The sequence below is a fragment of the Typopeltis vanoorti genome, chromosome 18 (assembly GCF_054136105.1).
Source record: "Typopeltis vanoorti isolate ZY-2024b chromosome 18, IOZ_Tvanoo_1.0, whole genome shotgun sequence".
Taxonomy (NCBI): domain Eukaryota; kingdom Metazoa; phylum Arthropoda; class Arachnida; order Uropygi; family Thelyphonidae; genus Typopeltis; species Typopeltis vanoorti.
In genome coordinates this window covers 61,098,175-61,123,289 of record NC_143566.1, presented here as the reverse complement: position 1 = coordinate 61,123,289, position 25,115 = coordinate 61,098,175, and the positions used below count along the sequence as shown (strand labels likewise).

At 35.7% G+C, this 25,115-nt stretch overlaps 1 protein-coding gene across 3 annotated transcripts in view; it reads right to left on the bottom strand.

Annotated features, from left to right (window-relative positions):
* The window catches only part of LOC150096712 (multiple PDZ domain protein-like), a 1,501,001-nt gene that overhangs the window by 854,997 nt on the left and 620,889 nt on the right, over positions 1 to 25,115 (bottom strand). For all 3 annotated transcript variants that reach the window (XM_090408593.1, XM_090408594.1, XM_090408595.1), the window contains one exon: positions 6,482 to 6,718. In XM_090408593.1, the coding sequence (XP_090264719.1) occupies positions 6,482 to 6,718 (237 nt within the window). The remainder of the gene's footprint in view (positions 1 to 6,481; positions 6,719 to 25,115) is intronic.

Sequence of the window (25,115 nt, the reverse complement as noted above, 5' to 3'; positions counted from 1 at the left end):
AAGACTACAAATATAGACAACATAAAGGAACTTACCAACCTGAACAGTTACTGAAAGAAAAGACAAGAGGCCAAGTGAGATGGAGAACCTTTGTTCACAAGATCACCAAGAGTCAGAAATGACTTGATGGCACTTAACAGAAAAAAGAAAAAAAAAAAAATCTTGGGCAACTTTTAGTCTTTTTTAGTTTTTTAGAGGAATATGCATAACAAGAGGTAAGTTACATAACATATGAAAGATGGGCTCTCACTGCACTTGTTCATCCTAAATAAACTTGACACACCACAATGTAAATTGGAATATTGTGACTACTAGATTGTATTTTTTTTTTAAAGTAATTATTTGGATTTAAATAGTGGTATTTATTTGTGGACTGCATGTGTGCATGCATGCGTATGACCTAAGAAAATGAAGTGGAGTAAAATAAATCTTTATAATGTATTCTCAAACTATTTCAAACTTAAGTGCTATATAAGAGTTACTAAACTTACTGAAAAGATGTCTGAGCTGAACATATTTAAGGTGGGAAACTGTCAAAAAAAAAAGTTTGTTTCTTAAGCAGCCCATTTTGAAGAATATATTAAAGTTTATGATTACTGTCAAAAAGTAGTTTTCCTTTAATAGAATGAGATGGTACAAAAATTGCAGAAATTTTTAATTGCTAGTTTCCAATATAAAATAAATGGATTCTACTGAGAACTAAAGGACAGTATTTTTTAAACAAACTGAATCCAAAAGACTGACAGTATGGTGTAATGGTTACAACTGAATCACTGTTATAAACAAGCAGACAAAACTTATATCAAATCCATGCATTACTAGTGGGGTTATTGCAAAAGAAGAGCATACCATTTTTCACTTTTATCTCAAGTTATTGCAAGAATGCTTCAAGAATGTACATTAAAACATCTCTACTACAACAACTTTTAATCCAGACATGTGCTGACACCTATTATGACTACAATTCAGTTTAATTAAGGCACTTCTCCACCTACATCCAGTACTGCACTCTGGTACACATACAAGAAAAGAAATCTCCAGACTGATGAATTACATAGTCTGTGTCCTTCCAGGGATAGTAAAAAATTGCATCAACTAGTAGGTGGTGGTATCTTACCAATGTATCCAAAAAATTTTAGAATCTGATGACCTTTCAGAATTGAGTGATACTGCAAGTGCAAATAATGATCTATACCAGCAGCAAAAAAAATCACCCTGATGATATTCTGTTCAAGTGGTGCAGTAGAACATTCATTCCTTTTATATATCAATTTGATTGTACTAATGCAGGCATTTCAACAGACTCTCTATGGATGAAGCATCAACATTATCTGAATTTTTTTCAGCTTTTATTCTTACTTCTAGATAGCATGTAATAAATAGCAGATGAAGTCAATAAATACTATTTTTCCTCACTCAAAACTTCCACCAACACTGTACTACTCTTGAAGAAGCATTTCCTATGCCATTGCTGTGCTGATGATAAGGACTTAAAAAAACTGACAATCACCGACTATTTGTTGAAAGATAGTCATTGCAACCCCCAATCCCATCAAAAACAATCTGAACATGTCTAGAAATAGGTTTGTTATTTATGCATTTGTTATTTCAGTGACAATGCAAATCAGCTTCAAGGTGAAAAAAACTGCAAAATGAAACCTCTCACTGATCAAAATCAAGAAAATTTTCGAAGTGTCTACTTGAAAACATTTGCATAGATAAGTTCAGTATTATTCAAGGGTTGTCTCTCCTTCATTCAATTCATCATATCAAAAAAATAAAATGAAAAAGTGGACATTAAAAACTTTTGTATTATGTGAATAACACAGGATATATATTTGACTTCCCTGTATGTGCAGGTACAAATACATACTGGCAGAACACAAATTTGAGATTTTAAGGGCAATAATACAAATACTGATAGCAAGTTATTTACAAAAAGGCCATATTTTTCACATATGGCAACTAGTAAGGCAGACCTCTCCTTTATAATTTGCTGCACAAAAGTGAGAGAAATACATGTAGGACAGTCAACAACAACAACCAAATGGAAATGCCAAAATTTACAGAAAAATTAGGAAAGGGACAGGAAGAGGCAAAACATACTGATAACATGATAACCTATTATGTGAGCGGATAAGGAAAGGAAGTCACTTGCTGATTCTACTTCATGAAAACTGCATGACACCATCATGAAAGAAAGACAAACAGTCCAATCCACTAGTAATGAAGCCTCACTGTGTAATACAATTATAATACAGGAGCAGCTGAGGTCAAACATCAGTTCTGTTCAACATGTGCGTAAGGCCTTGAAGTGGTACAGAGAGTTCGTTTTCACCTCCTGGACAAAATCCTAAATTCTCAGACTGCGCAATGTAAACAACATATCACTAGCAGAATTTCAACTCACTCTCACAAGAGAAAGTTTTAAAAACTTTCTATTTTAAATTCTATTTTATTGAAATCTGAATCACTATTTTAATACAATACTGATCATTCTGTGTTATCCCTATTCTTTCAAAATTTAACCATTATATATGTTTTGAAAGATGTATATACATAGAGCCATATCACATTTGTCACACATCTGCTATCTCTATCCCCTTTTGCTTTTCTTTAAGTATGAACACAAATAGTGAAAGAAAACGCTAGTGGGTTTTTTCTTTTTTGTTGTGGGTGAAAGGGATGCATCTGTCAATCTGACAGATGGGTGGGGGGGGAATGGTCACCAAGTGATGGAGGTCTCATTTTAACTGTTGCTCTTGACAATAGTATACCATAAATCTACTTTTCCTGATTGTCACATACAAACATCTGTCCATCATCCTTCCCAAAAATACAGTATAATTAATTCATTGTTGTTAAGAGCCTAGATGTCTATTCATGGCAAACATCTTTTCAACAAGAAATTTCAAATATCAAACAAATCCCCACTTTCAACTAACCCCAAAATCATTAATTGTTTCACTAGCTGTTGCTATTTGTGTTCAAGCACAACTTAAAAAAAAAAAAGGGGGGGGGGGGAAGCCATGTGGCAAATGTGATACTGCCCTCTATGTATATACCCCTCTTTCAAAAAATATTATATAATGGAATTTTGAAAGGGGTATACATAGGGCAGTACCACAGTCGACACAGAATGATCAGTATTATATTAAAATAGTGATCAAAATTTCAATAAAACAATTTATTTTTAAGTGTCACAATTTCAGTTAATCCCATTTGAAAACAACCCAGTTTGCATGCTTTTTTTTATTGCAAGTTAATAAAGAAAAATATGAAGAAAAAAAAAAAAGAAGAAAATTATGGAAATAAGTCAGTAAGAAAGATTTCACAGGCTTCTATTACTCAGCAGCAAAAAAGATTAAATTTGTGACTATGTAATTGTTGTCAAGACCCTAGCAAGTCAAGCAGGACAAAAACACAAGTTATCTGTTCTTACAACTGATATGGATGTTTTTCTTTAAAATTATATTATACTATTAAAATATATCATTTTTATTTGTATATTGCTCTGGCATAATTTTGCAAAAAGTAAATTCATTACTTGTTATTTGTATACTGAGAACAGCTAACTTCATCACAAGTCCTCTATAATATTCACCACCATGAAAAGCCCATTTACAAGAGCCTAACTGCCTTCACATTATGGTGTGTCACTTCCTAAAAATGTTTCAAAGCTTCATATAGGGAGTATCAGGGGGAACTCTCTGTTCTAGAAAATGTGAGATTACTTTATGGTCATTTTAAGAGTAAAGATGATGTAGAATATTTTGATAGTTGTAAATGATAACATTATGCAAAAGAAAGCACATGCTTTATATTGTGATTAGTTTTAGAATAAGTGGTTGATAACCCAACAACCAGCAATGAAATAAATCCCATCTGCTATATATATAAAGAAAACTTTTAAATAAAGTGCTTGGAGAAATCAAGTCATCTTAATAAGTAGTAAAGTATCCTGAATGTTTCAATCTTTTGATGGAGAGACAACTGAAAAATCTATTTAGAAACAAAACACATAACCACAGTAATAATATTTTAATAAAATTAAACTCCCAACATACAAACATTTCAGTTTGTTTATAATGAACCATCTTCAGTGCTGAATAAAGAATAGAAAATTCAATTAAAACACATTGAAATCATGCAACAAACAATTCCCATCTTATGTGGCATTGTGAGGGTGACAGGTTTAAAACTGTTATGCTATTCGGATAAAAAGCACATGTTACTAATAATCATTTCCTAAGAATACAAGAAGATGCATACTAAGGAGAGGTATGCTGTTAATTTATGGGATTGGAATTAGTTACAATTAATCTATATTATAAATAAGATACCATTTACAACTATATGGAACTTCATCTCTCTCTCTCTCTCTCACATAGAATTTGGAGTGAAACTTAATGATTCTTTTGGTGATTTTTGGGTTGTAGCCATTGCAAGTGGAGACTTGCTTGATATTTGAAATTTTTTGCTGAAGAAATGTTTATGACAGACATCAAGGTTCTTGACAACACTGAATTGATTATACTGTAATTTTGGAAAGGATGATGGGCACATGTCTGATGTATGTAACAACCAGGAAAAGTAGATTTACAGTATACAATTGTGTTGAGAGCTGTCAGCTTATGAACTGATTAGAATGTTTAAAAAGAATAAAGTTCATTTGCCTTTTTAACAGGTGAATTTGATTCTGAAATGCAGTTTGTTTATGTAGGAAGATATCTTGCTGTGTGTGATTCTAAACAGCAAAGCCATCACCATACAGCAGATCCAAAACAAAGGTTTAGAATTTTGGGAAGGTATTTTTAATAACTAAGTTGGAGACAACAGTGAGTGTTCATGACAGTTTCCTGTGCTTATAATAGTTTGCATTCCAGGTGAAATATCTTGAATTCATAACAAATTAAAAAAAGAAAAAGGTAAGAATTCAGAGGACATATATTCAAGAGAACAGGTGAAGAGCAAGTTGATATCAAAGAAGACTATCAGAGGAACTGAATTTAAAATCTAATTTTTGAGATAAATTTAGTGATTTTTTAATGAATAGAAACAGCCAATTAGAGAAATAAGAGCACTGATAGCAACTTAAAGATTTTGTATGCTGGACTGTATCAAATCAACAACTGGCCTAAAGGAGGCATAGATTTTGGTAGACCATATATCTTACTGATCTAGCATGGTAAGTTCTGAGTTTTCAACAATATATAGATTTGTAGACATAGCAAAGTATTGTATATGAATTTTCCATCGTTCACTCAACACTGAAGATGGTTTGCAATACATTAAACCACAATATCTGTATTCTGACAGTTTAATTTTATTAAAATATCTTTACTGGTTACATATGTAGAGAGTCTTAATTTCTAAAGATTTAGAATAAGCCCATAACCTGTACACCTAAAAATGCTTGCAATGTTAACAGGAACTTTAAAAATTAAGCAAAGCACATACATAAAATTATATAAATTATAACATTGAAGTGCAAAATTTATGACTGCAATGCACTGTGTGCATTCACTTCATCTGATGATATAAGTGAGGGTCTTATTTTTCCCTCATATTTTTAAAGAAAAATCTTCAATAATACATGGTTTATATCTTGTAAGGAAGGAAGGAAGGAAATGTTTTAAGACTAATGATCAAATGATTTTTCAGTACTAAAGATTCTATCTAAAATCTAAATATACATGCCTACGAAATTAACACTTTCTTATGAAAATATGTTTCAGAATTATGACATCACTTTAAATTTTGATTGCATATGTTAGAAAAAGCTTTCATGTATGATGGTTTATAAAAAAAAAATAAAGCATTTCTTTAATAATGCATATAAAATTTAAGTTCATTCTCAGAAACAGGAAGCACTTGAATATGATAAGCTCTTTAAAAAAAAGGTATTTGCAAGATGTTTTATAAACTTGAAAAAAAGTATTAGGTATCAGTGTTTTGCACAACCATTTCCATGGAATAACATTAAGGCCTCAATCTATATCACTTTTTTTTTTTTTTACATATATGATTATAAAGTGTGTAACCACAAAACTACTGTGATCAAACATAATGCTCAAAAATCAGCAGTTATATTTGAGCTTGGATAATCATAGCTACTTTTTTAAAAAAAAATTATCCAATGTTTTAATCCCTCCCCTGAACCCAAAACAGTATAAAAAACATACAAAAAATACAACACATGTAAACTATGTGAACAACACAAGTGAAAATTGCAAAGTTCATTCTTTAATCTTGCTATGTGAACACCTGGAAATGCATGCGAGTCTTATCAGTTATTATCCACCTGATCAACACAGTCATGGAATATATATATATATATACATGAACACACACACACACAAGTTCTGTCAAACTAAAAGCTTTCAGATTTCACCAAAGAAGGCATTCCCCTCCCAGGGTCCTGGTTTCCACCTACCAAGCCCCACCCCCCACCCACCCGAGAGACAAAGGTGTCACTCACCTGTCCGCTCTGGCTGCTCTCGGGCAGGGGGAGGGGCTTGGCAACCCCTATGCGCACAACCCCCTTTGGTGCTCCTTTCAATGCTTGGACAGCTGCATCAAGACTAGCATTCTCTAAGTTGATATCATTGACAAACAGTAGCCTGTCTCCAGGAATAAGACGCCCATCCTGCTGAGCAACTCCTCCAGGTACTAGGCTTCTGATGACAATAACCGTTTCATTGGGATTCATTGGATCCTAAAAAATAAATATCAATGACATTTCAGTACTTTTTCAAATAAAAATATTTTATATTGAAATTTAATACTTAAAATCAATTTTTAAGGAAACAAAGAAATGAAAATTGATGCATGCAACATTAAATTAATGCAAATAAATTCATTTTTTATCATATATTTCTCTTTATCAAATATTTATCACCTTAACTAATTTCTAACACAAATATCTTTGTGACAATGAAATGTACAATTCACAATAAGCAATTATTATGATTATTACATAACACCTCCAGGAAGTCCAAGAACTTATCATGGGAGGGCACTCTACTTTGCTAAATACTTCTCATACTCTCCACCGCTACTTAATTCTCCTACTATGCTACTACTGTAAGCCCACAGATGCAAGAAGACCCTTCGACACTTCTACGCATGTCAGAAGAAGGAGAATCCATTCCAATAATAAGGTAATCAATCAGTCTTGTGGGATGAGTCGTTTATTATTACACGCAGGAAAATTAACTTTTCTTTTATGAACATTGTAGTTTTTAAAGTGGTAACTATTTTGCTTGTATAACAGTTGGAAAATTTTATGCATAAAGCATGTGATTTTGCATGATGGTGACCAATTTGTACATCCTTTATTTTTTTTCTCCCTTCAGCATGAATTGACTTCTTGGCAAGTTGCTAGACTAGGGTCTCGGATCTATGGTCGGACAGAATCATCAACACCATCTACCACCAATCATCATAAAAAAACAATATTTTTACTGGTTATTTATTTATATGTTCTGAAGGCCGATTTGTCTTCCAGAAACAAGTTTCTGGAAGGAAAAACCCTGCTACCTCTGTATGAGATCAGCTAACTGACCTTCAATTAAAAAAGTCCATATAAGGATTCTCCTCAATTATCTGAAAAATTGCACTCGCCTTGATGGCATAATAGTCGACTCCACTATGACATGGATGTTTGCAACTCCACTATGACATGGATGTTTGCATATGTCTTTAAAGGGTAGATGACTGGTACTAGCTCAAAGATCATCATCCTGCTTACTGGAACCATTCAGAGTTAATGTACTTTAGGTTCTCAAACATTTAGTGAGTGGGACTGCCATTGAAGAGCAAAATGTTTTCAAAGAAAATATGTTACAATTTTTCAGATAATTTAGGAGGAGACATTATTACAATAATATCATATATGTAAACGATCTGCTAGTAAGGCACTTATTTCTGATTCAGTGACAGTCTATTAATCAACCTTTTGGTTGAGTGTGCATATTGCTACAGCTGGTCACCACTGATAGCCAATTTTTATTCAGTGCTCAAGGGATAGGAAATTGACAGGTTAATTCAGAATCATATGATTTGATATGTTATATTATGAGGCTAATCTCATAAAAATAAATTACACAGGCTTGATCCTAAGTGATGGAAATGGTGGTGAGATGACCACTGCAGAGGATATAGCAAAATTATTTCATCAGCCTCTCACCATGGTGTGTTTACAATCAATTTATAGATATAAAGCATATGACAGCCGGAATAACAGATAAAAAGCATAAGCCATTAATTATCTCCATTATGAGATGTGAAAAAAAACTTCACACTCATAAGCACTAACAGGATTAACAAGACCTCACAGATGGATCTCTGATTCACACCTACTGAAAAACAATGCTTACTTCATGACAATATGTACAGTAGCTCTAATTTTAAACAGATATTAGATTAAATACATACAACAGATTTTTATATTCTAGTACTAAATCAGAGAACGCTTAGTTACAACACTCGCATGGTCTTTCTCTAAAAAAACATTAGGCATATGACATTTATATACAGTACTTTACGCTACATCCTCTTTTCCCAATTTCCAAAGACTGCTTGCTAGGTATCAGCAAAGTCCTCATTAAATGAAGTAATATTAATATCATTCTTAATTATTTTCAATGTCCATCTGATGCAAAAACAGTAAAAAAAATAATCTTATGCACTTAGTGTAGAAGGGTGATTGTAAATAAAAATTCGCTCTGAAAAGGTCATGTCCCATGAAGAAAAAAATACTGTATATTTCAAAGGAAATACATTTATTGCTAACTTCGGTAAGTGACATTTTTTTTTATACATTTTGTACATTTTTTTTATATATTTTTTATAACAACGAGCTGCGCGGTATTGTACTACGTACTAGGATCACTTGCATTGGCTAACACTAGTGTCGCCGATACTTTATAGTTTACTATAAAGTAGTGAAAAATGTGACCAAGATGATAGCAGGTCTGTGGAATGAACCTTATGAGACCAGGTTGAAGATTTGTGGGTTGCAGAAATTGGACGATAGGCGAAGGAGGGGTGATATGATTGAGACATTCAAATTACTGAAGGGTTTTTATAAGATTGATCCAGAAGATATTTTTGAAAATATGACTGGTGGTGGAAGGACTAGGGGCCATGCATGGAAGCTGGGCAAGAGCGTGGTTGACAAGGGTGTTAGAGCTAGGTTCTTTACTTGGAGAGTGGTAAATGAGTGGAATAAGCTTCCAGAGTCTGTTGTGGGTGCTACGACCGTGAATGAGTTCAAGGCAAGGTATGATAGATACTATGTGAATGTTGAATAGTTGTTCTTGACATGATGTTAGGGCCTCCCTCGATGAGTCTGTCGACTCCTTGGAGTTTCCCGGAACAACAATAATAATATATTCGGCGAGAAACTCTCTGATTCCAATCTTTGAGTTTCTTATTCAGTTTTAAAACTATGTGGGATTTAATATCCCCTTAATTTAAGTAATGTTTTCATTGCCGAAATTAAGCTTATTAGCTCTTTATACTTAAGTAACTTAATGGTTGCACCTGTTTGGAAAACTCGTTCGTAGAGTACATAAGTTCTTTTCGCTATACACTTTGGTATTAGGTCTAGCTACTCACTGATGAAGCCTCAAAAAAGGCTGAAACCGGTCTGGGTAGTGACCTCCCTCCATAACGTAATAACAGCATACATTTCCTAGGAAATGTGTTTTTACATTATGGAAAATACCTAAGAATAGCGATCTGAACTTCCTCCACCTTTGCAACGAGTTGCCCGGTATTGTACTACGTACTAGAATCACTTGCATTGGCTAACGCTAGTGTCGCCGATACTTTATAGTTTACTATATTCGGCAAGAAACTCTCTGATTCCAATCTTTGAGTTTCTTATTCGGTTTTAAAACTATGTGGGATTTAATATCCCCTTAATTTAAGTAGTGACATTTTTGATTTTACTATTGTTTAACACACAAAATGTATAAGTACATGTTCCCAAATACATTTAATTCTCTTTTGAATTAATCAGTTTGAAAATCAGTTAAATCGAAATATCAGTAGTATGATCAGTAGGCTTAATCGCTCGTCCAGATGCCATTGCAACATCACTTAAAGCTAACTTCTGGGCTTCATTCTTCTCATTCAACTCTTACATAGATGACCAAGGCATCACCTTCAACTATAACTGAAACATTGTATCACATGCCTCCTGTAACCTTGCACCAGAAAGAGAGAAGAATCTTGAATAACCTAGATACCAAATCCATCCCCATTTGCTCCAGTTTATGTAATAGTTTTATGTGGAATCTTGCCAAAGCTTTTGCAAAGTCCAGCAATATCATTGAGCAGCCATTTCCCTTATCCAACTCCACTGTCACTTGATTAAAGAAACTAAACAAATTCCTAAGGCAAGATCTACCCTTCACAAAACCATGTTGTTCATTAATAGAGTATCATATTACTATTCACCTAGTCCTGATTCTGTATTTCACCAATTTCTCCAATATCTTAACCACCACTCCTGAGATGCTGATTATAATTAATGACATTAACAATTTAATTGCAAAGTTACATGGATTCATTGAACTCTTTTTATATGAAACTATACTTGCACTTATTACAATGACAATTTTGGGAAACACATTTTAAATGAAACTCTATAGTTTGTTTAAAACTTTTCGAAGAATTTCTTCAGTTATTGAACACATTTTAAATGAAACTATGGTTGTTGAACATTTTTAATAGCAAACTCCACCTATATTTCTCACAAGTTGGTGATCTTTAGAAAACGTTTTTTTTTCCCCAAAATTTTAAAAATGGTAATCTATTTACTTATTACAACATGATGAGCTTTTGTGACACTTGGAATTGCACAATAGTTTTAGAGCTCTGCATTGCTGAGCACTTTTGAGTGCAGTTGCTCTGAGTGTGTCCACCACTGACTGAGTGACTGGATGCAATGCTTCTAATGCATCTTTCTTCTCCACACATCGACTCCAGATTTATAAACTTCTCACTGATGACAGAACATTTAGTTCTTGCAAAAAATTTTGAAGCACACTGTGCTCTGTTCCCAACTTGTAAAAACAATCTTTGACTTTTATAACCACAGCAACTACACATCTTGGATCACACAGGCTCTGTCAACATCACATATGCAGACATGAACACCATTTCTCACATTAGCTGGACCACTTGACATCAAAATATTTTAAGCATTTCTGTAGCTTGAATAAGCAAATCAGTGTGAGCTAATGTTATTTTTCCTATGAATTATTTGTTTTTACAGAGAGTACATAAGTTTGGAGAAGTTCAGCCATGGAAGGTTTTCAAGAAAATTTTTGGTTTCAGAGTCTCGCCAGATCCTGAACTGGACAGCCAAAACCCAAAGAAACAAAATTATAGCATGTGTGTCAGACTTTGATCAATCAGGTTAGCCAATGTGCAAAGTGGTTAGCCATTTTGCAAAATGGTGGATTTCAGACTTTGGCACTAATGTGTGTGTGTGCGTTTTAAAATCTTTAATAATCAATCAAAAGAATGAAAACAAAGCAGCAAATTTCTGATATACACTGGACTATTGCTTTTTTGTTGTTCAATTTTTTTCTTAACAGTGGTGAGTAATTTACCAGAAGAGCCGCTGATATTGAGGGGATTATTTCTAAAACAGCTTATTTGATAAATGATAAACTATCACCAGTGCTGGTAACATTTGGGCCTTATTTGTAAGGAAAAAATCACAGTAACACTCAAAACTAACTTTCTTTATGACATATATAAACTACTTTTTTATACAGAAAAAAAGTAACAGGAAAGCATCATATCAGTGCAACAGAAAAAATTTTTTAACGCTGCTTATCACTTGATTAAGAATGATCGACCATTCAGTGACCATGAAGATTTAATTTAATTGCAAAAGAAAAATGGACTTGATATTGGAATAACTCTTCATTCACGTTACAGTGCAGCCAAAATAATCAAACATATTGCATCAGAATTTAAAAAGAGACAGACATCAGAACTTACAGGTGCTGATCATAAAATTTCCATTTTAATAGATGAGTCAACAACATTAGGTAAGCAATCTGCTTCAATAGTCTATATTAAAACTTTCATACATGGCAAAGATGAAATTATATTTCTTGACTTAATTACTCTTGTAAATCAAAATGCTGAAACAATCACTAATGAACTTCGCTATGCCTTTGCTCATACGGTTTCACTGAGTATTATCTGAAGAGAAACCTGATTTGCTTTGTATGTGATGGTGTAAGTGTCCTAGTTGGTAGATCCTCTGGTGTTGAGAAATTGCTTCAGAATAAATTGCAACAACCCAATATTATTATTTGGCACTGTCTTAATCATTGTTTGGAGTTGGCTGTTCTTGACTGTATTGCTGACATGAATGCTATTAATTATTTCAGAAGTTTCATTGACACTATTTATGCCTTATTTAGTCAATCACCAAAAATTATGACAGAGCAAAACAGTAGCTTCAAGCTAGAGTGTCCAGTTAACTAAAATTGGAAGAGTCCTCGATTGTCGTTGGGTTGCTAGTAGTTTCAGATCTGTGTATGCAGTATGGAATGCATATATAGCATTAATTGCTTATTTCAAAGAAGCAGCTTCTGATTGTAAACGAAAAGCCAATGAAAGAAAAAATTCACTGAGCTTTATAAATGCATGGAGTCTATCAAGTTCCTGAAGGACTGAGCATTAATGCATGATATTAATAATTAATTAATAATTTTTGTTTATGTATGGTACTGTCTGGGTTTAATCATGTGTTTAGGGTAATCCTTTGCCCACTGTTATTTTTTGTTATTCTCTGTTAGTCTGCCAGATTATCCCACCCAGTTGGGCGAGGCCTAAACCACACGATCTCTCTTATCTCATAGGGCATACCACAAGCCTTCTTCTCCTCTCAGAACCACGCCCACCACTCTGCCATATGGGCGTCGCAATAATAATAATGCAGCACTTCATGCTGCACCCTGGCACTATTTCTTTTAGGATTACCCCTGTGTAAAGGGCTTCACAACTTTCATTGAAAAGGTGTTCATATTTTAAGCTGCTTGTTTCATCCCACAATAGTTTTTTTTTTTTTTAATCATTTATCCTTGTGTTTAGGCGTTGATTCTCATGTATCATGTTGTTTAGGAAGTTGGAGATCTAAAAAAAAAAAAATTAATTACTTCCTTCCTATATTTTGTAATAGTTAAATTGGCATCTTCAAGGTTTAACACACTGGTATCAAAAACACATGCATGCAGGCACACTTCAGCAACAAAGATGGAACAATAGAGTTCATGCCAGCTATTGGCTTTGGTTGGCTGTTTTGGGCCAATGGCTGAATGTCTGCTGATGAGGGTTTCCCATATGAGGGGCAGTTTGATACAACCATATTTATTTAGGTTGGGATAATTAGTAAGAGCTGCAGCAGATTTGAGGAAAAGCCTCTCAAATTTAAATGTGCCTCATGGAGTAAAGTGACTTTTTTCCAACAGATTCTGTGCCAGGTATCCAGGGCATGGTCAGCTAATCTTGAGTGGCTATAGTGGTGGAAACAGTAGTAGTCATGGTGCAATGATGTACGGATGCTAGCTGAATGTTAACTTTTGGAAAATCCTGTTAGACATCTTGAATGCATTGGCTGCCAAGGAATTTGAAAAAAAAGTAAAAAGTCGTCACATCAAAAAGTATGGCAACCTAGCAAACAAGTTACGAATGCCCGCAAGACTGCCTGAAAACAGTGCTGTTAACCTATCCACTGCTATCCTCGAAGCAGACATCATCAATGCATTTAGTCATGGCTGAAACTTTGCCACTGTGCCCTGACACGTACTGACCAAAGAATTCACAATAGAAATTGAGTGTAGAATCCACAACCTTCCCACCAGTGAGGCCTAACAATATTAGGCTTGATGTAGCTAATATGCTGTCATAGGCAAAACCTCCTGCAAGCAACCTGCCCAACAGACAATATAAAGACTTTCTACATCTCAGAAATAACAAAAAAAAAAATAATAATAATAATAATCCCTAAAGTAGACAAGGGCAATGCTACTGTCATTCTAAATTATACAAATTATAATAAAAAAAAAAATTACCACCGTTCTTAAAGACCAGTCCACCTACCACCAACTAAATTATGATTCCATTCCACCTACACACTGATCACAACCATCCAGAGACTCCTAAAAATTATCACTTCCTGGCCAGCAGACATGACCTGCAAACTAAAACCTTACAATTCCAGATCTGTCCCCACCTCCACCATATTGAGCATAGTAGTACATCCATAAAGAGGATGTACTACTATGCTCAATTGTAGATGGTACAAAGTCACCCACCTATAAACCATCCAAAAGTATAGCCAAATTGCTTTCTCAAACTACTGGCAATAATCTTATCACATAAAAAACTCAGCCCATTTTAAGTCCAGTATACAAGACCTCACGCTCAACACTGATCTAATGGTCAGTTTCAATGTCTCCTTATTCATAAATGTTCCACTTAAGGACACCCTCTTATCCAAGCAGCATTCCCTCTTGATATCTCAGTCCTGTTTCAGCTACCATGAACTTGTGCTATTTTGTTTGGCAAGGAAAATTGTATAAACAAATAAGGGGGACGGCTATGAGCTTCCCTCTTTCTTCCCCCTTGGCTAACCTTTTCATGGAGATATTTGTAAAGATTGATCTTTTCCCTTAAACCCACCATTTGACTAACCTATGTGGATAATGCATTTGCAATTTGGCCACATGGCTTGGACATCTTACACACTTTCCTATCCTATTTGAACAGCCTATTTTTTACTTTCTATTTCTGGTGCGAATTGGATCCAATTCACAACATAAATAGAAAGTAACAACAGTCTTTCCTTCTTAGACTCCCTAGTTATCTTCTTCTTCTCATTATTGTGCTATCTTCTATCGAAGGTCAGCGACCATCTTGGCGAACAAACTGCACTCTTATGCTAATCTGAACAGTTGTGCACTGCTCTTTCCTGTTCACGTCTTGATGTTGTCAAACCATGATATTATTTTTCTTCCTCTAGTTCCTTTGCCACCAATTATTCCTATCAAAATAGTTTGTAGAAGTTGGTATTTGCTGTTTCTCATGATGTGGCCAAGATAAGTTTTTTGTTTCTTGATTATTTGTACAAGATGTTTAGCTTTGCCAATGGATTTTAAGACATCTTCATTGGTAATTTTTTCTGTCCATGATATCTTTAGCATTCTTCTGTATAGCCACATCTCAAAGGCTTCGATTTTCTTGATGGTTGTCGCCTTCAATGTCCATGTTTCAACTCCATAGAGCAGAATAGACCACACGTAGCATTTCAGCATTCGGCATCTGACTTCCATGTTTAGGTCCCTAGTTATAAGATAACCAAATGGATTTTTGACCTTTAATGTCTACAGAATCCCCCCACACACACACCCAACAATACAGAATTATAAAAACTTTAATCTACTAGGCAAAATTAATTTGCTCAGATAACACTGCACTAACCACAGAACTCACCCACATAAACACCTTCTTTGCCAATGGCTACACCTTGCATCAGATAAAAAGAATTCTATCACCCACACCTCCATCCCCCTCCCATCCAAATATAGATTACAGCAAATCCACTGCCAACCGTCATATTTATGGCGTCTCAGAAAAGGTGGTCAAGATCTTAAAAAAAAGCACAATCTTGTGACCACTTTATAAACTGTGCAAAAAGCTAGCAACCCTCATCCACTCCTCCAAAAGACCAGCTACAACCTCTGGATTTACTTGGAATATACCAGATACCCTAGCTGCAACCATTCATGCTATGGCCAAACAGGCAAGACAGCCAATATCTGTATATCAGAGCACCAGGACTACATCCATTTCGACTACTATGGATCACTCGGGATTAGCAGATGATGCCTGAATATCTGGCACAGAATTTCATATGGGGAAACCCCATCAGCAGACATCATTCAGCACACCCAACCAAAGCAAATAGGTGGCAAAATTATAGGACTTTAGGTCATCACATATCTCTCCTGTTCCATCTTTGTTACTGAAGTGTGCCTGCATGCACATGTTTGATACCAGTGTATTAATCCCTGAAGATGCCAATTTTGATGAACTATAGGAAGTAATTAAAATTTTTTAAAATTATTATCTACTCTACATTGTCAATTTCCTGAAAGGACACAATGTAGCTTATTGTTTAATATCAATACTGATACTATCTGCACCAGACCAGACTTTTGAAGTTTCATGTAATCAATGTAGTACTGATATCATTAATGATGTTCATTAATTTTTTTTTTCCCACAGAACAGCTTGTATGCCCAAAGCATGTCTAATTATATTCACAAAAAGATGAGACAGATGAGAAATTTAGTTGATAGAAAAATGCAACATTAACGTGAAACTGCTTCAAAAATTCTATCAATAAGTTTGGAGATGCCAGAAATAATGGGATTGGAACCCCGAGGTCTAATGAAGAACCCATAAATGATAAAACATAGGAGTATCTGTTGGACTTGAGGGTTATAACAATTTAATTCTATTAAAGTTTTGACAGTGAGAAGTTCCTATTATAAGCCTAAGGGAGAGGAACAAAGATTATATGCTTTATTAATGGCAGGATAACACTGATTTCTTGGAGGTGTGATGAGTAGACTTTTGATGAATATATCTGCAAGTATAAGTAGGTTTCTGATAAACATTTGTTGACAAAGTACTGGATGCTGTGCAAGTAAGAAAGATTTTCAAGATAAACTATCAGCATTTTCTGTTTCCGTGGTGAACTGTATGTGGGTGAAACCTATCATGTAGGAAGATGGCAAGTTCATTTTTACAGAATAAGGCCAAACAGCAAAAAAACTTCAATGTAGTGAAATGTATTTAAATAATAATTTTGGATACAAAATACTATCCACTAAAATCTTCATTAACATGGTGTTGGTCTATACAAAGTTCTTGTTCCTAAAAAGCAAATATTATTCCTTAGCTAAAGAACACAATTTTTCTACATACACATTCATTTCCTATACAATTCAGTTAATACTTATAACAAAACTGTCCATTTTTATCAATGAAGAATAAATTATGGTTCTCTGTATGGTTACTAAAAACTTCAGTATTTCTTGTTTCATCAACAATGAGATATTTCTTGAAATGAATGTGATAGTAGCAGCATTAGAGGAATGAAACTATGAAAGGGAATATGGATTATACTGATGAATTTGAGATATTTAAAGTAAATTAGATTGCTCCTATATCAATAATAAAAGTAGACGTTAAAAGAGATTATTGCTATTATCACTATTTTACGGCATCTCCATGAAGTCTGGAGACTCGTTGTGGGAGACCCAAATTAACTATTATACACACAACTCCTATCATACCTCTCCTTGAATCCATTCACTGTCAGGAAACTAACAATCAATTCTGGCAATGCATTCCATTCTCACCACTCACCATGCAAACAATGTGGTCCACACACACTCCTACACAACTTCCATGGATGGCTGCTGGTTCTCTTTTGTCATATATATTGAAAATTTTCACTTGCATCAATTTTATAAAACCTCATGAATATCTGAAAAGTTTCTATCATGTCCTCCTCTTTTCTGCCTATCAACTAAATTTTGTAACCCACAAATCTTCAACCTGTCCTCATAAGGAGTATTCAGATCTGTCACCATCTTCTCTGAATCCTCTTTACCACCTCCTGGTCTCCCAAGAAACCCAGATGACCAAATCTGTGCTCAGTGGTCAAGATGTAGCTAAATCTTGGCCTTATAAAGAGGGATAATAACTTCCCTATCTTTAATTGTTAGCATGTTTTTCAACATCCAAGTAATCCCTTTGTCGAGCTATTTTACCGACTTTTGCAATATGACCACTAAACTTCAACTCTTTGTCCATCCTTATCCACAAGTCTCTAGCTTCATCAATTTCCTGCAATCTAATACCATCAAAATGATACACCATATGCAACCTTTTCAACCCAAAGTGCATAATGTTAAATTTTGCAACATTAAATTGATGATCATTATCCTTTGCCCACAATCAAATTTATTTAAATCATCCTGCAGGCCATCATCTTTATCAACTATGGGGTGGGGAATTTATGGGGGACAACACGGTTTTGTGAAGGGTAGATCAGGCCTCAGTAACTTGCTCACGTTTTATAACACAGTGACGGCTGAACTGGATAAGGGTAATGGGTTTACAGTGATTCTACTGGACCTTGCCAAGGCCTTTGACAGGATACCACATGGAACTCTAATCAGTAAACTGGAGCAGATGGGGATGGATATAGGATTGGTGAGATGGATAGGAGGGTGGTTGATGGAGAGATACCAGAGAGTGGTTTATTCAGGAGTTGAGTCCAAAAGACGGTTTGTGACTGGTGGTGTGCCGTAGGGCTCTGTTCTTGGACCACTACTTTTCAATTTGTTCATCAATGATATAGGAAAGGACCGGAGAGGAAGTGTTCACTTGTTTGCTGATGATGCAAAGTTGGGTAGAGCAATTGTGAGTGCACAGGATGTCAAAATTTTACAGGATGATTTGAATAGTTTGGAGGACTGGGCTAGGGAAAATGGATGTCAATTTAATGTGGCAAAGTGTAAAGTTATGCATTTTGGGGTGAAAAGAATAGCAGCAGTATATCGCACTGAACCGTACTCCAGGAGATTGATGAGGCCAGGGATTTGGGAGTGTTAGTGGATAGGGAATTGAAGTATAGGGGGCACATTGCAAAAGTGGCTAAATCAGCTCAAATCACTTGGCTTCTGAAAAATGCTTTAACAAGCAGAGACAAACAAGTTATTGTTCCTCTGTATTGAGCCTTGATAAGACCCCATCTAGACTACTATGCCCAGATATGGGTGCCAGGGTTTCTTCTTGATGGGAAGGAGGTGGAGAGGATCCAAAGACGAGTAACCAAGATGATAGCAGGTCTGTGGAATGAACCTTATGAGACCAGGTTGAAGATTTGTGGGTTGCAAAAATTGGTCAATAGGCAGAAAAGGGGTGATGTGATTGAGACATTCAAATTACTGAAGGGTTTCTATAAGATTAATCCAGATGATATTTTTGAGAATAGGACTGGTGGTGGAAGGACTAGGGGCCATACATGGAAGCTGGGCAAGAATGTGGTTAGCAGGGGTGTTAGAGCTAGGTTTTTTACTTGGAGAGTGGTGAATGAGTGGAATAAGCTGCCAGAGTCTGTTGTGGGTACTACGACCGTGAATGAGTTCAAGGCGAGGTATGATAGATACTGTGTGAATGTCGAATAGTTGTTCTTGACATGATGTTAGGAAGCAACTCCAAGGAGTCGACAGACTCGATGAGTCTGTCGACTCCTTGGAGTTGCCCGGAATAATAAGAATAACTATTGCACTTCCCAGTATTGCATCATCAGCAAACAACTAAATATCCCTTCTTCATTGATATAAAAATTAAACAGTAATGGCCCTAGTACTGAACGCTGAGGTACTCCACTAGTCACCATCATTCTCCTAGATTCCACTCCACCATATACTACTCCATGGTGTCTGTCTGTCAGCTATTTTCCCCCCTCCATCCATCTGCTACTAGCTTAATATGCATTCCCATTTTATTCAGCTTGTAGTATTCTGCCAAATACCTTGGAAAAGATGAGCAATATCATGGTGTAGCCTTTGAGGTAACACTGAAAAATTCTCTCTCATTAACCATCCTATTGCAAGATGCTGCATTATAAGGATAAAAATTAATAACTGAAAAAACTCACATACAAAGATTATTTAATAGTATAATTTTTGCCTGTGTGTGTCACAGTCACACACAGGTTTATCGATTTTTTTTTTTTTTTTTAAAGAAAATTTATTGACCTTTTTAGTACATCTTACACCAGCTACTTAGGTGGTGCTTTTTGGAATTGTCAGTTATTGTTTAATTTGAGCTTAATATGTACTGAAGATGCCTGTGACACACAGGCGAAAATTATACTATTAAATAATCTTCGTACGCGAGTTTTTTCCGTTATTAATTTTGTATCGATGTCTGCTCACAGAATACCTCTTTTAAAACTTATTGCATTATAAGGGGATGTGCAAGTATTGAGGGGTACAAAATAGAGCATGGACCACTACCTGTTACTTGCACAGATAATTGTGCCTGGAAGGGTTGAAAGAAGAAATGAGCAAGATGGCAACTGCAAGTTAAATGAATCATGATATACAGTCCTCTAACACTTTAGTGTTAGAGGACTGTATAAACTTTTGCATGATGGTTGCTGGCCTGGTTGGCCGAGTGGTTAGCATATCTGCTCTCCAGCCAAAAGGCTAACCTGTCCCGATTATATCTCGGGTGTAAGCAAACAAAGTTTGCATACACTTGGATAAAGGGTTAAGCCAAGTATATAATTTCTTTAATTTATAGTATAACCAAGTGGAAAAACTCTCAACAACTATCTCTAATCCAGTCTAATTTAATTACAAGGTGCGACACCTTTTGGCAACTCGTATATGAAAAATACGATTTCTGCATTACTTCAACCTTACTATCACCTCTGGGTCTAAGTCCTATTGATGAGACCTCAATAAAGATCAAAACCGGTCTGGGTGGTGACCCTTCCAATAATGCATAGCATTATACATACTCGTAAGGATATGTGCTTTGCATTATTGGATACCAAGGCAAGTGATGTGAAGTCATTAGCTTCTATATACGAGTTGCCCCTGTCCTGATTATATTTCAGGCACAAACTTTGTTTACACTTAGATAAAGGATTAAACCAGTATACAATTTCTTGGTATCTTTAATTTATAGTATAACCAAGTAGAAAAACTTCCAACAGCAAAAGGCTGCAAGTTCAAATCCCCCTGTGGGCATGGACGTTTGTGATTGTCTATGAAAATACTAGTAGTGGTGGTGGGCAGTAGATGGCATTGGTGTAGATAATGTGGGTCACTGTAATTGGTGGATTGAGAGGTGGAGACAGTTGTAGAGTAGGTGCTCTCCCTCGATGAGTCTTTTGACTCCTTGGAGGTGTCATGTAATAATAATAATAATAATAAAAGTAAGATTAATCAACGATTGTGTGCTAGTAAAATCTATAATCATATTAAAGAAGTCATTCACAAAGCAATTAAGGAAGCACTTGGGTTTGAAGGAATTTTTGAATCACAGTAAAGTACAGTGAATGACAAGAAAAGCTATTTATTTATTTATTTTGTATCCAAACCCAAGTAGTACAGTAATAAGTAGGTGGTACAACATGATTTACACCAAATTAGGATACATAACAATGAGATCAGCTTAGATTTGGTAAGTGAATTATACAGGGAAATAATAATTAAATATAAAAAAAGGAAACTATACATAACTTATATACAATAGATATGGTCAGATGTTCCTCCAGTATCTTGCACAATCAACTGCTCTTTCTGTGCAGGATATAAGGTCCTCTTTTGTGGAAGGATGGAAGAAAGGGGCAAGCAAGAAGGTGTTCCATGGACTGGGTTGTTCCACACTCGCAATTGTCTGGGACAGTGAGGTAGCCACATTTGATGAGGTTTTGTTTGCAGCGTCCTGTCATTTGCAGTCTGTTGAGGCTTTTCCAAGTATTCCAGTCCAAGTGGGCATCACGTGGAAGATGTTCGGCTATTGGAATACCAGTATTATTTTCAGGATACAGTGCAAGCCATTGTTGAAGTCTTGTCTCTGGGAGATTTTTAGGTGGTTCAACAATTGCCAGGAAGCTATGTCGGGATCTTAGTCTTTGGGGCACTGCGGTCTGGCCGAACAGTGGGTGGCGTTCATTCTGATTCTTTCATCAGCTGAGAATGCAGATCTTCGATATACCAGCCAAAGTATACAGGTCTTTTAGTGGTATTGGTTTCAGGCATCCTGTAATTAAGTGGCAGCTTTCATTCAATGCTGGATCAAGTTTTTCTGCATGGCAGGATCTGGACCATACTGGGCAGGCATATTCAGAAGAAGAATAGCAAAGGGCCAAGGCAGAAGATCTCAGTGTGTTAGGGTCTGCATCCCATTTGAAGGAGGTAAGCTTTCGTAATTATACTGTTTCTTCCATTCACTTTTGCCTTTGTTTTTTCTATGTGGGTTTTATATGAGAGGGTGTGATCGAGAGTCACACCAAGGTAGATTGGGTTCAAGAAAAGCTATTGAATCAGTGAGAAGAAAGAAAGAAGTATATGAAGCTTGGCTTAGTTCTGGAAGACAGAAGGATCAGGAAAGTATCAAATTATTAAGAGGAAAGGGGCAAAAAAATTACACAAAAGCATAAGGAAAAAATGTCGGAACAGAGTTTCTCAGATTAATTGCTCATTAGCATATAATAGATCAGCTCAGGAATGGAGGATGAAGTATATGAGAACATCAAACCACTGACCATCTAGCGAATACAATACCCATGACAGCTTGGATGAACCATTTGAAGGATCTCTTCTGACAGAGGACAGGAAGGAATACATTGAGAGAGACAATGATTTGAGTACAGGAGCTAGTGGATCTTTTTTTGGAAGATGAGATGTGAGGTCACAGAATGAGAAGGCAGCTGGCCTAGGAGGAGTACCCATGGTATTGTGAAAGTATGGAGGGGATGCTAGAAACAATAAGAATATTAAATCATGCTTTAGGATATGTGAATAAGTCCTGATGCTTAGTCTTTATCACATATAACCCCTATCTTTAAAAATGGGTATAAGAATGATCTTTCAAATTACAGATGCATTAGTGTGATAGCCTCCACAAGGTTAAAGAAGAGTAATGCATTAAATCTATGTCAAAAAAAAAAAAACAGGCTGGCTTTACATAATCGCCAAAGGAAACATGACTTGTGGATCTCGAAAAGCTTTATGATTCGGTTGCCATTAGCAGACTGGGAATCAATAATGATAAGTTCAGTCAAACATTAACATGATTAAGAGAATATACAGAAGTTGTAGAGTGATTAAGTGCAGGTGACTGGTCTGAACTGAGTTTGGAAAATCCAAAGGCCTGAGACAAGGATGTTGGATGTCACCAACTTTATTTAATATCTACCTTGATGCAGTACTGGCACATTGGAATGCTTCATGTAGAGCTATGGAAACTGAAGGAACAGTGCCATTCATTCAATGAAATTTTCCAACAATCAAGTGATAATATAATTGCTCACAATCTGTACAGGAAGACAAAACGACTACAAGTGGAGCTAGTGTCACATGTGAATGTATGCTAGAAAAAGTGTTTTTAAATTGAAGTATAGTGAGTTTTTTTTGTCTCAAATTGTGCTGCAGTTGTGCTTCAGTTGGATACAAGTGTCCTTCAGTAGTGCTGTTGTTGAAACGTTCTTGTTTATATTGTGTTTTCACTATTTGTTTGTTGCACTGCTTCAGCGTCTAAAGATAGATCCACTAAGAGACGTATGTCGGCAGCACAGAGGACTTCTGTACAAAAGTCTAGCTCTGCCTTGGATTTTTCGTAAAGGATGTGTTGCAGAAACTGCTATATGTATGCTCCACCAAGGAATGTGAAGGATCTGTGAGCTGTTTTGGCTAAACGAGAAGAATGAAAATGTTGACGTATGTGAGAAGTGTCTAGATAGACTAGAGCGATTGGGAATGGAAGCAAACGTCGGGACCATAGCAGAAGAGCTTCAGCAGGAGTTCGTGAAAATGAAAAGCGACCTTCATCTCCTGCAAGAAGAATTGGAAGTACTCACACATAATCGCCAGGAAAGGATCAGGAAAAGTATCAAATTATTAAGTAAGGAAGAATGGAAGCAAACATCATATCTCATAGTAAAGAGGTTCAGGATATGAAGACTGAGTTAAATGTCTTGAATAGAGAAATTAGGACTATGGAGATTACTTTAGCTGAAGTAACTAGAACAGGTATAAGTAAGGGAGAGTCTTTGGTGAATGATGAAGTAATGAATAGTATGGAAGTGACTGGGAGTCAACAGAATGAAAGCACAAGAGGTCTAGAAGAAATGAGATGTTGTGAAAGTGAGGGAGTAAGTAAAAGAGTGTTGAAGGAAAGTAATGCAACTGGGAGAGTCATGCTGAATAGTGTAGAAAATGAGGCTGTGAGTGACACTTGTTTGGGTTGGAATGAAGTTGAGTGGTATAATATATGATGATTCAATTATTAAGGATATGGAGAGGGTATGCCTGAGGAGTGTTTGTCTGGTGGAACAACAGAGAGAGAGTGACTTTAGCAATAAAGAGAGGGCATGATGCAGAAAAGATGATAGTTATGGTGGGTACAAATGACCTGAGTGGTAGTATAAATCGGGTAGCAAAAGATTAAAGAACATTATTAGATATCGTGAAGAAGAAAAGTGTCGAAGGGAGGATAGTGTGTGTGTGTGCTGCCTTGTTTTGACAATTATGAGTTAAGTAGATGAGCGATGATAATGAATAATATGATTGCAAGAATGTGCAAAAAAAAAAGAGGTCTGGAATTTGTTGATTGTGTGTTTGAAGGCAAAAGACAGCTGTATGCAAGAGATGGGTTATCTGAACATGGACGATCATAAGCATTTAAAGAAGTTACTGTTTTCTGAACAAGTTGAAGTAATTGGGCAGGGAAAATAAAATTGAAAAGATTGAGTGTAAGAGGGAGAAACTTATGCAGTGAATGTATATTTGTTGATCCTTTTTTGCAGAATAATTTGAAGAATAGAGTGGATAAAAATCGGCATGGGACTACTGAAATTAGTAGAACGTATATCAGTTCTAAAGCTGGTACAAGAACTAAAGGGAATCTGCAATTTGCAAGAAGCATTCGAAATAAGAGGGAAGAATTTTTGGCATTAATCAGTGCAATCTCACCAAAAGTCATAGGCATTAGTGAAACTTGGCAGTCAGCAGAAGATGTGGCTACTGGAATTGAATGTGATGGATACAGTATTTTCAGGGAGGACAGAGAAAATAGAATAGGGAAAGGAGTACTGTTGATGATAACTGATGAGTTGCAGCCAAAGAAAGTAGTATATCAAGAGGATAGATGTGTGAATGATAGTTCATTTGAGGCAGTCTGGTGTGAAATAGTGACCAACGCAACCAAATATGGTTGGTTGCTGCTATAGGCAAAGGTATACAGCGGGTGATATT